We start from the raw sequence: 14,679 nt of genomic DNA, 5'->3' as shown, positions 1-14,679 counted from the left end.
ATCAAGCACAAGGAGGGAATACCCCACCTCCCTTCTCTGCCCCTCTCTTTAGGGCGAGCCGTAGATAAAAAGCCCTAATTGAGGGAGCTACAACCCTCCCAAAATGTTGACATCCATTTGCAGCTCCCTAACCTGCCCGGGGCGGCTCTGCGGGCTGCCAGCTGGGCGCTGGGAGCCATTTTTAACGCATCCCTCTAGTTTTTTCCCCAAAAAAAAAATCCTCGGGAGCCCCCTCCCCAGCTTGAGGGCCAGCAGGTAAAATGCCCGGTGCAAGGGCAAAGCGGCCTGGGTGTGCACACGCGTGTGTTGCACACGCGTGGGGGGGGGGGGGGTCACCCCGTGTGCCCCCCCCCGGGTGTCCCCTACTTGCAGCACCCAGGGTCGAGGGGAAAGCAGGGTGTCCCCCCCCCCCCCAAAACCGCTCTCTGCTCCCAAAGTGGTGGGGCTCAGCAAGGAGGAGGGAATTTGGGGAGCACGAGGAGGGGTCCCCCCTGCTGCCTGCAGTGGGGGGGGGTCGGGGGGGGGTCCCTGTTTGTGTAGGCGGGGGGGGGGGGTGTCCCTGCACGCCCCTGGTTTAAAGCAGGGTCACTAACACCCGTGGGATCTGCACGCCCGGTTCTACCTTGCAGGTAACTTGTGCCCCCCCCCCCCAAAAAAAAAAGATGCTGGCAGTGCTTAACCCTTTCCACTCTGGAGTGGAGGTGGCTGGGAGGGGGGGTGGGGACAACCCCCCCGGAATGCCCTGTCCCCTCTCCCCGGGCGGGGATAAGGGATAGGGGTGTGTGAAGGAGCTGGGGGCTGCAGGGGGATAGGAATTTTTTTTGGGGGGGGGCTGCAGGGTCATTGCAGTGCCGGCCAGGACACCATGACCCCCATATCCGGGGGGGGCTCGTTGTTCCCAGCCCACACTCCGGGGTGGGGGGTGGGGACACCCTTCAGCCCCAACCCCCCACGTTCCCCCTCCCCCCCCCTCCCCCTTTGTGGGGTCCCCCATTGTTCCCACGCCCCCCAACCTCCCACCCCACAACACCGGGGGGGGGGCCCCAAGGGGCTTCCCCCGCGGGCTCCCCCGGCCGGAGCAGCGCACCCCGAGCCTTGCCCTCTCTCCCACTCCCACTCCCGTCGTCCCCCCCCCAATTTGGGTACATTTTGCAAAAGCTTTTGGTTCCTTATCCGGGGACTGGGCTGGCGGGTGTGATTGGCCGGGGGAGTCACATGGTGAAAGTAACTTTACGGGGTCGCCAGCTAGTAGGAGGGCTTTATGGAGCAGAAAAACGACAAAGCGAGAAAAATTATTTTCCACTCCAGAAATTAATGATCATGAGCTCTTATTTGATGGACTCTAACTACATCGATCCGAAATTTCCTCCATGCGAGGAATATTCGCAAAATAATTACATCCCAGACCACAGTCCGGAATATTATAGCCGGACAAGGGAGTCCAGCTACCAGCATCACCACCAGGAGCTGTACCCCGTGCCACGACCCTCCTTCCCCGACCGCCAGTTCAGCTGCGGTAGTATCCAAGCTCCCGGCAACCCGGCCGCGCACCAAAGGGGACACGGGCAAACTCCAGGAGGCCAACACCTCTCAGAGAAAGCACAGCAGCTCTGCGAGCAGGCTGCTCTTTCCACCTCCTCCACCACTCCTTCCCCAGCCCCTCCAGCCTGCAACCAGCCAAACCCCGACCATCCTAACAGCACAGCTTCCAAACAACCCATAGTCTATCCCTGGATGAAAAAAATCCACGTCAGTACTGGTATGCAACTTTTATTTTCCTCTTCTGTCTCTCTGCTCTCTTATTTTCACACCATGCTCGCTCGCTCGCTCTCTCCTCTCTCCTTTTTTTTTTTTTTTTTTTTTTTTATTTCCTTCCCTTCCATGAGAGTCTTTGGGTTAGCACAATTGAACTGGATTTACGACTCCGAATGGGTAATTACACCCACCATAAATTTTATAGCCGAGCTACTGTGGGCAGCCTTAGCCATGTGGCTCGTTCTGTTATGTATGTGTGAAACTCCGAAAGCTTTGTAAGGGGTGCATAAATAATTCAGTCTTTTGAGCCAGGGAAACCCCTTCCTATTAGAATAGAAACTCTTGAGCTGCCCAAAGTTCTTTATTACCTATTTAGCCTATTACTTTCTTCTCCCGGCTCCTCCAGTCGCCTCTCTCCCTCTCCCCCGTCCCTCTCTCCATTCATGCTAATTTTCCTTGTGTTTTTTTTTTTTTTTTTCTTTTCCCTCCTTTCCAGTGAATCCCAATTACAATGGAGGCGAGCCCAAGCGCTCCCGGACAGCCTACACGAGGCAGCAGGTTTTGGAGCTGGAGAAGGAGTTTCACTATAACAGGTACCTGACCCGGCGGCGGCGCATCGAGATCGCCCACTCCCTCTGCCTCTCCGAGCGGCAGATCAAAATCTGGTTTCAGAACCGGAGGATGAAATGGAAAAAAGACCACAGGCTGCCCAACACCAAAGTGCGGGCGGCGGCCACCGCGGCGCCCCCCCCCGCCGCCCCGGCGAGCACGGCCGGGGGCGAGGAGCTGCCCCCCGCCGCCGCGCAGGACCCGCGCCCGGAGGATATCACCAGGTTATAAACACCCCCACCCGCCCACAAATGACTCTGGATTATTTATAGAAGCTAATATATATATATATATATTTTGGTTCCGTTCCCCCCCCCCCTCCCCTTTTCCCTCGTAGGTTCGATTTCTTTTTTCTTTTCTTTTTTTTTTTTTTTTTTTAAATGATAATAATAATAATTATTATTTTTCGGCGCGTATAAAAAAACAATGGGTCTCCCCAAGACCACGGGCTGTAGATGCATGTCAGATAGCATGAGGCCAGGTGTCTGTACCTGCAGGTTTTTTTACGCCATTTCAGGGGTTTATTTATTTTTTAAAGCCGGGGGGATGGGGGGCGGAGGGGGAGGGCGGGGGGGAGGAAGAGGTAAATGTTCTGTTTAGATGAATTTAATGAAGAAATGGGAATAATATTGACGGCAAAACAAACAAACAGAAAACAGGCGAATGTAGGTATATTTTCCCTCCGCATTACAAATGCACAATGAGCGAAGGAGCTATGAAGTTCTTTCGTAGAAATGTGAAATAAGCTTAAAAAAATCACGATTTAAAGAAAACAAAAACAAAACCCCACAAACAAAAACCAGATACGAAACAGCACACAAGGGTGGACGAGTCTTTGCTGAGAAATTGAGAAGAAAAAAAAAAGAGAGAGAGAGAGAGAGAGAGAGAGAAAGAGTGACATATTTAAGAAATAAAAGCAGAAGAAGGTTTTAAAAAGTCAGTAGCTAGTTTTTTTTGTCGTGGTTATTTGTGTTTTTGGACTGATTTTACATGATCATTGTAAACTTGCAATAAAGAGTTTTAGTGTGTATGTGAAAGTCCCAGTGTTCAATAAACCAGTCAGTGTGAATTAGTTTTACTTTTATGTCTGGTGACTTATTTTATCCTCACATCTCCCCCCTAACCCGCCCCAAAATAATAGTAATAAGGATAATAAAATGCTGGGACGATGTGCAATGGATCCCATGTGCACCAGTTACTGCTTAAGTTAAGTTTAAGCAAACATAACGATAACTCTGTACTCCAGATTTTATGACATCACGACGTGGCCAGTGACTTTAAATCTCAGAGCCTCCCAACCTGTAAATATGGGGGGAAAAAAAATAAATCTGGTTTTCAGACAAGGGCAGTGCTGTGGATTGGGGTTAGCTTCCATTCATACCTCTTTATTTTCTTCCCACCCAACGTAAAATTGTCTATTTTTATCTCTTCTCCCTGCTTTGAAGTTTTCTCCTGTGTGTTATTATTATTATTGTTATTATTATGGTGATGATTATTATTTTCTTTTGCTGTCGTGGCGTGCTCTTGTTGACTCGTTCAGCCCCTAAAGCCAAGAGGTCCTATTGAATTTGGAGAGGCAATGAAAAGGCTGTTAAATAATAATAATAACAATAACAATAATGAGAATAATGGTAGTAATAGTGCTAATAACTGTAATTCATCGCTCCTGGCCTTTGGAGGAAGCATGCAAATTGGCAGCAAGGGGGGATTTTAGGAGAAGGTGCAGGGGGTCCATGCTTCCCAGGCAGGGCAGGGGGGGCCTGGAGGGGTCTGGGGCTGGGCCCCCCCTTTTTTAGGCCTTGGCTTTGGGAAGTTTGCTCAGGTCCCTGCTGCAAAGCCCAGGGGCTGGGGAGCGAGGCCTGGGACGGGCTGAGGGCAGAGCAGCCTGGCAGCCACCTTCCTCTGGCTTTATTTCATTTTGGTTTATTTTTTTTTCTCTCTCTCCAAAATCGATTTAAGCTGCCATTAAACAAATCACGGGCTCCAAACCCTTTGTGATAGCTGGGGGACGCGGATCTTTAAAGGGATGAAGCGAAGGTTGTAATTTATCCTGGGGAGTTTGTATGTAAAGCTCATCAGCTATTTTTTTTTTTTAACATCCTGCTTTAGTGATATTAATATAGGGACGAGGCTGGGAAGATAAAACACCTCGGCAGGGCTCCATTACTCCTCTTGCAACGTTTCCTGCCCAGAGCAGGGACCCGTGAGGAGCCGGTTGGGATTTTTGCTCTTCCGAGCCAGATCCCAGCCCGCACATCTCAGGCGGGGAAGCCCCATAAAGCCCAGACCCCTCCAAAAAGAAACCCAAGCAAAAAAACCCCGGGCAAACAGCACCCCGAGGCTCGGCCCGTGCCGTGGTTTATTTTTAATATCCTCCTGGACAGACAGGAAATCAAAGCAGAGAAGGGGGAAAAAAAAAAAAAAAAGGTGGTGGAAAAAAGGCACCAGGGAGGGGAGAGAGGGAGGTTTGAAACAGCAGAAAAGCTGCGGAGAAAAGGGGGCAATCCCTCCCCACCCTCCCCAAATTTCAGCCCCCCCCAGCCCCCTGGGTGATGGGGGGGCAGCACTGGAGGAGGATGGGGAGGACGCAGCATGGCCCAAAATGGGATTTCTCCCTTTTTTTGGGGGGGGAAAAGGGTTTTGCGGGTTGGTTTGGGGGTTTCTGGGGGTGCTGCCCCCCCTACTTCTCCCAGCCAGCTCTCGGGAGGGGTGCGGGGGTGGCACCCGGGGGGGGGGGGGGCAGCGCCCCTGTCCCTGTTGGCATCGCTCTGCACCCCAGCCCCGGCACTTGGCCGTGACACAAGGCGAGGGAGGCGGGGGAAAAATGAAAAATAAATTTAAAACATAGGGTTGGAGGGGTGTTAAGGGAGAAGGGGGGGGGGGGGGGAAGGGAAAAAAAAAAAAAAAGCTGCTGGCTGCCAGCAGCCCCGGCCGCCCCGTCCCCTCGCAGCCTCTTGACGCCTCCATGGAGGGAGGCTGAAAGAAACTTTATTGAAGTTGGGGTAAACGGGAAAACCGGGTTCATGGAGAGGCCAACTTTTCTGTGCCAGCAGCTCCTTTGGAGGCGAGGAGGCTGACCCCGGAGCCCTCCTGACCCGCTGCCTCTCCCCCCGTGTTCCCTCTGTGTCTGCGGCCCCAGCCTGAGAGGCAGCAGCAGCGCTGGTGAGCGGCTTTGTGGGTTTTCGAGCCCGGGGGGGGGGACACGCGGTGCGTGTTGTGGCATTGTCTCCTCTCCGAAATAAGCCGGGAGAAAAAGGGGAGAGAGAAGGGGGAAGTGGCGGCCAAACTTCTCTCCCTCTTTTCCTCCAGTGCTGCTCCGCTTCCCGGCTGGCCCAGGAGCGCTCCCAGCCACGTAAGTAAAAGGAAAGGAAAAAAGAAAGAAAAAGAGAAATAAAAGAAATAAAATAAAAGAAAATATAATAAAATAATCTAACGTAACCAATCCCGAGCAAAAAGTGAGCCCCGGAAAGTTCTTTTTTTTTTTATTATTTTATTTTTTGCTGGGGGGGTTTATTGGGATGTGACCAGGAGCAGAGGTTTTGGGGTGGGCTGGGAAAGGGGCTGCTGCAGGGCGAGGTGGGCAGAGGTGGGCAGGGTGTGGGGGGGGCAGATGGACAGCCGGCCGGACAGACAGCCAAACGGCTGGAAGGAAGGTGTGCCCCCCCCCCCCGAGGAAGCAGGGGTTGCTCACCCCCAGGCTGTAGGGCCCAGGGCTGGCCCTGGCACCTCCAGGTTCCGCCGCAGGATGTGTCCCCCCTACCCGGCTGCTGCATTGTTCCTGCTCGGATAATTCCCCCTACTTTGATACGGGGCTATAAAACTCCCAGCACCGACGTGTTTCTGGGGGGCTCAGGCTAAGAGCTGAGGTCCGTTTGGGTTCGGTTGCTTTTCTTTTGCCTCTTTCGTGTTCCTGGAGCCCGATTTGCTCGGAAGTTGCCCGCGAAGTTGCAGCGGTTCCTTCCGCAGCCCCGAGCTGGATTGCGCTTTCCCCTCTCTTTAAGGACCCGGGTTGCAGGAGGGCTGGGGAAGCCGTTTTGCGAAGGGCTTAGGTGGCCAGAAAAGGGGGGGGGGGGAAATAATAGTTACAAATAAATAAATAAATAAAACCGCCAGGAAGCCTTTGTACGCCGAGGCGGCGAGAAAACGGGAAAGGAAAAACCAGAGCTGCAGAGATGCTGCGGGGCGATAAGCGGCCCCCAGCGAGGTGCCCGCGGCCGGAGGAGAACTTTTCCCCCTTTCCTTCTCATTTTCGGGCCGGATTCCCCCCGCTTTGCCCCGGGGCTGTGCTGCGGGTGCTCTGGCAGCCGGCTCCGGAGCTGCAAACTCGTCCTCCCCGGCGTTAATTGGGATTAAAAGGCAAACACGCAGCCGGGGTTAAACGAGTGAGTTACTGGCTCGCCCCAGCCCTGACAGCACCTCCAACGTGCAACTTTTATTTATTGTGCTCTCGTATATCATTATCCAGAGATATAGTTTTATGTACTTCCTAATCTGTCGCCGTGATTAATTTTGATGGGCAAGGTACCAAGCTAAACATTTTGGGATTTTTTTTTTTTTTTTTTTTTAAGTGAAAGACTCGGATTTCCTTTCCAAACAGCCAGCAGCCGCGGTGGGGATGCTGGTAGCAATTTTCAAATATCACCTCTTCCTGCCTGTTTGGGTGTTTGCTTCAGTGCAGCCGGATTCGCCTCTTTTTAAAGGGAAAAAAAAAAAAAAAAAGCGTGCTGGTAGTGTTTTGGGGTGATTTTTTTTTTTTCTTGGAGAATAGATGTGCATGGGACAAGCTCCAGGCTTGTGGAGTGAGCAAAATAAATAATAGGTAAATAAATAAATCATCCCTTTCTGTGTAGGGAATTAAATACTGCTTTGTAAATGATTAACTTTTCTTCCCATGTCTTAATTAACATTTTCCTTGCTCTCTAATCCAACATATGTATCGCATAATTTCCCGAGCCATGTAATGGATACGCTGGGATGCAGCAGAGGGGAGAGGTGGGAGCGCTCCCTGCGCCAGAAGGAATATTTAGCTGTATCCCCCAAAGGAAACTTGTTTTTTATTTTCCTCTTAAACCTTTGCTCCAGATCCTTCAGCTGCTACCGAAACTCTCGCACTAAAAATAGCTTCACCCGCGGATTTGGGATTTTTTTTTTCCCCTCCCCTTCTTTTCGAGGAGTTTGATGCTTTGCTGACACTTTTTGATACCTTGCCCCGCGAGGAAGAGGAAGGAGCACCCGGGGAAAACGACGCTGCTCGGGCACAAAATTCCCATTTCTCCCACCGGGGCTGTCAGGGGGCTTTTCCAAAGCATTCCCCCAAACTTTTTTCCTTTTCCGTGTGTTCCCTATTGCCAGCTCCGGCTCCGCTCTGCTGACAGCTGCCACTCAGCTCCCAGCCCCAGCTCTGGGGGCTCTTGTGCCCCCCCCAGGCTTACCTGGGGGTGCTGCGCACCCCCTTGCCTTCAGCAGCACCACCAGTTTGGGTGAAAACCAGCAGAACATCCCCCCCCCCGGCAGCCATAAAACACGGATTTGAGCAGCGGAAGGCGCCCACCCGAAGGTGGGAAAGGAGGGGTGATTTATAGCAGCCCACCCCCCCCCCAAAAAAACCCCGCACCTTCACCCCCCTCTCGGCATCTCTCCCCAGTTAATTCCGTCGTTACAGGATCAGGAACTTAAACAAGCTGAAAGTGGGTCGAGAATCGGGAATTCGAGGATTTTTTTTAAAAAGATATTATTATTTTTTTAATTTTTTAGTGCTAACCTGGCAGCTTGAGGCTTTCTACTCCCAACTTTCCCCTGGAAATAAAACTGCGGGGGGAGCCCCCAGTGCTGGGCCGTGTGCCGGGGGGGGTGGGGGGTGGCACCCCTCCGAAGACGCATTGGCCCCCCCCCAAAATCGGGGACTTTTAAATAAAAGTGCGGCCGCGGGTGCACTTTTAGCCATGCCCAGCCATGCACGCAGCCAGCACATATGGATTTATTTATAGGGACCACTGAGCGAGCATGGGCAGGCGGAGAAATCCGGCGAGATGCATTCATAATTATAATTTATAATTATCCCCCATTTTTACAGGGACAATTAGAGTCACACAAGGCAGGGAGCTGCGAGCTGAGGTGCCCGGGGAGGAATAAAAGCGGGGACACCCACGCGTGTCCCGCATCGCGCAGGTACACGGACACGCGTGGCTCTCTGCAGCCCCAACTCTGCCATTCCTTGGGATTTTTTTTTTTTAAGCACCGCCGAGCCTAAAACCCCGAACACCCCCCGCGTTTAAATCCCCCACCACGCGTGGCATTCCCTGCGTTTTGTTCCCCCTGCCCGGATTTAATCTCGGAGGAGGGCGCAGGGATGGGCAGCGGCGTTTTGCAGAGGACGCGAGATAAGGAAAAAAAAAAAAAAAAAGAAAAAGAAAAAAAAAAATCCCAAACGCCTCAAATCCCAGATACTCTGAAATCTTCCCAGCCCCAAACCCACCCCAGGTTCCTTGAAGTGCCTCTAAATATTTAAAGAAGAGCCCATAAAGTGTTTACGTCCAGGTTGGCTCTGCAGCAGCTGGGTCATGACCCCGCTTTGGACAGCAGGACAAAAGGGGCTTTTTTGGGGGGGGGGCTGGGGCGGGGGCGGCCACCAGCCCCTGGCCGGCAGGTTCAATTTGATGGGTCTGTCCTCAAATTTGGGGACAGGAGCTAGGGGTGGGGGGGTGCGTGCGGGAGGGGGCTGCGAGCCGGGATTGATTTAACGCGGGCGCTTTTATTTGGATTTGTGGGGTTTTAGCAGGTTTTTAACGATTTCTCCCCGTAGTTTGGAGGTGATTCACCGCCGTGGAGGTGAATTGGCGCAGGGCGGGGGGGGGGCAGCCTGCTGGGGAGAAATCAGCTCCTGCGGGTGCCGAAGCCGTGGGAGGGGGGGGGCTGAGAAAAACCCCGATCGTCCCCCAACCCTCATTTCAGGGGGCAAAAAGAAAATATATATACATCTGTAATATATGAAATAATGAAGATATATATTGTTTGCCATGGTGGCTGGAGGGATTTCGTGCAGGGGGGGGGTCTCGCCCTGTCCCTTTCCGTTCCCAAAATGAGTCGGGGGGCCAAAGTGGCTGAGGGGGGGGTGTCTGGATTGAGGTTGGGGCAGGGGGCTTGGGGGCTCTGCCCCTTCTCCCCATCCCTTGGAGTTTCCCCGCCGCCCCCGCCGGCTGCCAACTTAGCGTAGCGGCAGATGCCACGTTGCAGCCGAAAAAAGGGCTTTTTTAGCCCATTCTGAATTGGGAAAAAAAAAAAAAATCAGAAAAAAAAAGCCGCCGGGACGGGCCTCTGCCTTGGCCGCATGGAGCAAGTTTGCTGCCGATAACATCTGGGGGTCGGGGCCGGTGTCTTGGCGGGGGGGGGGGGACACCTTCGGGGCCAGCTTCAGGATTTTCCCGGCTGGGCTTCAAAAAACGCATCAGCACTCCAGGAGCATCTTTAATTATTAGAAAATATTTATTAGCAATAATACGTGGGGCATTTAGCGCTAATGGGCAGCAGCGTTTGCGGAGACGTAATTGCGCGGAGATGTAATTAGACATGCATTTGTGTAATTTAAGGAGCTCTAAATATGTTTTTGCGTACACATGTGTGCGTGCATGTCCGGGTGCACACGGCTACACCGAGGGAAAAGTTTTTCTTCCATCCTCGGACTGCATCCAGCTGCAGGGAAGGAAAAGGCAAATGTTCAGTTAATGCCATTTACCCCCTTAGGAAAACGTGTGAGCATATTGCTGATTTTTTCCTGCTCGCTATTTTTTTTTTTAATTTATTTATTTTTTCACCAAAAAAATAAAAAGATAATCCCGGGAAAATCCCCTCCTTATCTTAAAATAAAAACGAATCAAAGAGGTTTTAAAGGAAAGAGATGCAGGAGGGGAAATAAGTAGGGGGAGAAATGCAGAGCAATAGGAAGGAAGGGGGGTTCTCACCCCCCCTCTGAAAATATAGGGGTCAGACCTCGCAGCCTAACTTTGAGGGATGAATAGGGCAAGGCAGAGCCCTAAAAGTCCCCCCCACCCTTATTTTTGGGGGGTTTGGGGCTTTTCAGGAGTGCCGTGCCCGCACTGCAGCACCCTGAGGGGCCCTGGGACGCAGGGCGCGGGGTGGTGGGCGGTTAATCCAAACACCTCCGCTATCTGGAAAGCATCTTCCCGGGAGGGAAGAAACATTTTTTTCCCAAATATGGGTAGATAAGAGTGGGAAGGTCCCCAGAAAGGTCAGGAGCAGAGAAAAACCTGGCTGCAGCGAACGGCTCGGGCACATACTCGTGCGTGTGTGTGTGTGGGGGGGCGGGATGGACAGATGTGGGAGGATGCCCAGACGTGGGGTGCTGCTTTGGGCGGATGCCCAGATGTGGGGAGACACTTTCCTGGGGCACCCAGCCTTGGGTCCTGCTGCAGGTGCTGCTACAGGCAGGGTGTCCGGGTAGGGGGAGTGCATCCAGATGTGGGGCGGCGCTACCACGTGGAGGTATCCAGATGTGCGCCGATGCCCCCTGCGGTGTCCAGCCGGGGGGGGGGGGTGTCTGGGTGTCGGGCTCAACCCTCTGTGGGGTGCCCAGAAGTGCGGTGCCAGCTCGCTTGGCTCTCCAGATGTGGGGGCCGCTGACGCCGTCCAGATGTGGGGCAGTGCCCGGATCACAGGGGCCACCTTCGGACGCTGCCCAGATGTGCTGCCACCGCGGGGCCGTCCAGATGTGGGACGTCACCCTAGGGCGCACTCCAGCTGTGCACCAGGTGCCACCTGGGTGCAGGGTGCCCCCCTCCAAGGTGCCACCCAGATTTGGGGACCCTCCTGGCCCCGTAGTGTTGATACGCGGACGGGCTGCGTGCGGGTGTGCGCGCTGCCCGTCTTCCCCCGTTGCAAAGCGGGGATTCCTTGAGCAGGCTCCGCATGGGTGTCTGGCGGAGGCAAGCTGTAAATCCAACTGCTTTATAACCCTGGCAGCAGATGTTTTAAAGCGCGCTTCCCTCCCCCCGCGCCCCGGCTCGCTGTTCATCACACCGGCCAGGCCTGTGTTCGATTCCCCTCCTTTTTTCCCATGCTTCAACCCCAATTTTCTCTCCGCTTCCCACCTGATCCCTTTGGAGCTCAGCAGCTCCCTGGCTGGGACCCGTCGCCTTCGCCCTTCTCCGGGGAGCTGCAGCATGGAGCGATATAAACTGCAGCCTTCCCCCCCCCCCCCCCCATTGCAGCATCTCTACTTCTACTGGGGGGGGAAAGATGGGGCAAATCCCCAGGGCAAGGCCCCCAGGAAGGGCAGGAGGGAAGGGAGAGAAATGGGGGCAGGCACCCCAACACCCCTTTCTTTCTTCAGTGCATCCGCATATGCCAGGCATGTTCTCATAGCAAAAGCCTGGAGACAATTAGCCAGGATGGAATCCATTGTTTCCTATAATAGCTTCCTCTACCCCCCCCCAAAAAAAAAAAAAAAAGATGTGTTTGCTCCGGTTTGGAAAATCCTCAAAAACACCCCAAGGAAAAAAAAAATCTCTATATTCCCGAAGCCTGAATTTTGCTTATTTTTCCACCCTGCTTTCCTGCAGGAGGCTTTGGGGGGGAGGTTGGCCTGGCTGGTGCAGCCCCCCTGCACCCCTTGGAGCTGGGAAGGGGTTTGGGGAGGGGGGAGATGTGGCTGTTCTAACCCCCAGTAACCATGGCGATGCGGAGCCGCAGCATCCAAACCCAGCACCGCTTCCCCCGGCCGCCCCTCTGCTCGTTAGCAGGGCCTGCCACGCTCCTGCGATGCATACAATATTTATCTTGATTAGCCAAACACGCTCACCTACCATATTGTGCTGCTGCTGCTGGAGGAGCGGGGTTTATGGTTGGTTTCTTTTTCTTTTTTTTTTTTTCTTTTTTTTTTTTTTTTTCCCAGCCCTGGTTGCAACTCGACGGGGAAGAAAATCGAGGTGCGGTTGCATCCCCCCAGCATTTCTCCAGCGCCACGGCGAGCGCCCAAATTTCCCATCCAAAGATGAGACTGGGCTGGGGCGCTAACGAGTGGATGCTCTTAATTCAGGGCTTGGGTTTTCTCCTAGAATAAAGGTGATCTGAGACCTGCTTTGGGCCGAACCTGGTGAGATCAGAGCCTGGAGGGGCTTTGCGTGGAAGATGTGGGGAGAAGCAGCACAGAGGCACCGAGCATTGCTCAAACACCCTCGCCACAGAGGGATCACAAGCAGCAGAGGTGGTCGCATCCCTGCAAGGCTCCATCCCCAATCATGATGCTGCGGGGCCAAAATAAGGACCCAGTTCCTGGCACGGACACGGTGCTTCCAGCAAGGGTCCGAGGCCATCACTGCTCACCCTGCCCTGCCCTGAATGCGTCGGTTTATGTCCCCTATTAATTTAAAGCTATTTTTTCCAGGCCTTTTTAATTTAAATCTATTTTTCCAGGCCTCTGGAAGCATCCGTGTTTGCACACAGGAGTGTGAGACGTGTGTAAACGTGTTCCTGCGTGCGTGTTTGCACACAGGTGATACCCGTGCACGTGTGTGCATGCACGCGTGTGCACCCAGAGGTGTGTATGACACCTCTGCACGCAGCTGCTGGGCATATTTGTACGCACAAATGGGTGCCATTGAGTGTGTCATCAGTGTGCACACACATGCCCGGTGCACGCTCACGTACCTGTGCATCACGGTGGGCACGTACGCACACACACGTGTGACCAGTGTGCAAATATGTCTGGCACGTGTGTGTGCACGTGTGTTGCTGAGCAGCTCACAGTGGTGCTGAGCCCAGTGCAAGCACCCAGTGCAAGCCTGGGGACTGGGGGGGGCTTGTTCAGCCCCAGCAGGGTGCAGTGGTCAGGACTGTGCCCCCCCCCCACCTTGCACATGCACCAGGAGGGGGGCCAGGCTGGGTGCTGCGAGCCCTGTCTCCCCCCCCCCAAAAAGCTGCAGCGAGGCCTCTCAGGGAGGGCTGAGGATGGTGCCCCCCCCCCCGGCAGCCCTGCGGGGGGGCTGGGGCTTTGTCTCCCTGCATATTTTACCGAAGGGCACCCAGAGGTCAGGCTTTATTGGAGAAAGGCCCAAGATCACCAGCAATGCTGGCCTGCCTTTATACTGGGGGGGGGGGGGGGGCTTGGAGACGGTGGGAGGGGCCCAGGTAAGAGGGGGTGCTGCCCCCAGCCCCTCTGGGTGGGTTTGCTGCTTGGGAAAATGAGGTTTGGGGGCTCTGGGGGGTTTGGAGAAGACCACCGCCCGGGTATGGGGGTGTCTGGGGGGGGCAGGCATTAATGGTCGGTTTGCACCGTGCATAGGGCTGGGGGAGGTGCACTGGGTGCGCACTTTTGGGTGGGATTTTCATTGCATTTGAACCCTTGGGGGGGGTCTGCACTGGCTGTGCACCTTGCAGGGTGTGTGTTTATGGGGGTCTGTGCTTACTGTGCACCTTGGGGGGGGTATTTTCTTTTTTGGGGGGGGAAGCTTCTGCCTTTGGGGTGCGTGCTCTGCGCGTGTGCCCCTGGCTGCGTGTTCCCTGTGTGCTGCCTGCACGCGCGGCTTTCGGGCACGGGGACAGGGACACCTTGGTCCTTTTTGCACTGTTTCTTGAGGAGGAAGGTCTGTGCAAAATCTTGGCTTTGTGCTAGTGCGCGGCCAAAGCTCTGTGGTCGGTTTGGGGGGATGCACGAGGGTTTTTTTTGTACATGTGGGTGCAATTGGGCACGTTTCATCCAACGGGGGGGCTGTGGCCACGCATGTGTGTGCACGTCAGAGCCAGGGCTGGGACCTTGTGTGTGTGTGTGCACATGTAGGGGTGTGTGTGGACATGTAGGGGTGTGTGTGCGCACATGTAGGGGTGTCTGTGCACACACAGGGGTGTGTTGCACACGTAGGGATGTGTTGCACATGTAGGGGCGTGTGTGCACGTAGGGGAGTGCATCCTGCAGCCGTGCATTAGCCCGGGGAGGCCGCGGCAGGCACTGCAGAGGCAGAAACGCCATAAATCCACCTTTCAGCCCTTTTTATGGCCCAAATCCCCATTTCACACCGCTTTCCAGAAAACCCCATTTCCGACCCTTTCCCACCAAAGAGCCGCTGTGACTCGGTGCGCCCCCCCCTCCCCCCCCGTGCCATCACAGGTGACTTCGCTGCAGGTTCGTGTCCCCTCGCTGCCTTTGAAGCCATGCCCGGTGTTTACCTACAACTCTTAAAAAAAGCCCTGCAAGCGCCAGCAGCCGCGATTCCCCCCCCGGGAGCTGTAGGAAAAGGCCTTGGTGGCTCTTGATTAAAAGTAACTTCAGTGGAAAAGCTGCTTCGCACTCAGTCGCTGCCGCTG

At 54.2% G+C, this 14,679-nt stretch overlaps 1 protein-coding gene across 1 annotated transcript; it reads left to right on the top strand.

Annotated features, from left to right (window-relative positions):
- The first annotated feature begins 978 nt into the window (after positions 1-978).
- Positions 979-3,436, top strand: HOXC4 (homeobox C4). Its single transcript, XM_048054694.2, has 2 exons — positions 979-1,759; positions 2,252-3,436. Exons 1-2 carry the CDS (start codon positions 1,216-1,218, stop codon positions 2,593-2,595), a joined length of 888 nt encoding a protein of 295 aa, XP_047910651.1. The 5' UTR covers positions 979-1,215; the 3' UTR covers positions 2,596-3,436.
- Positions 3,437-14,679: the final 11,243 nt, after the last annotated feature.

Source organism: Anser cygnoides, chromosome 32, assembly GCF_040182565.1.
Source record: "Anser cygnoides isolate HZ-2024a breed goose chromosome 32, Taihu_goose_T2T_genome, whole genome shotgun sequence".
Taxonomy (NCBI): Eukaryota; Metazoa; Chordata; class Aves; order Anseriformes; family Anatidae; genus Anser; species Anser cygnoides.
Note: the sequence above shows the minus strand (reverse complement) of the source record. Positions and strands in the feature narration are given on the sequence as shown.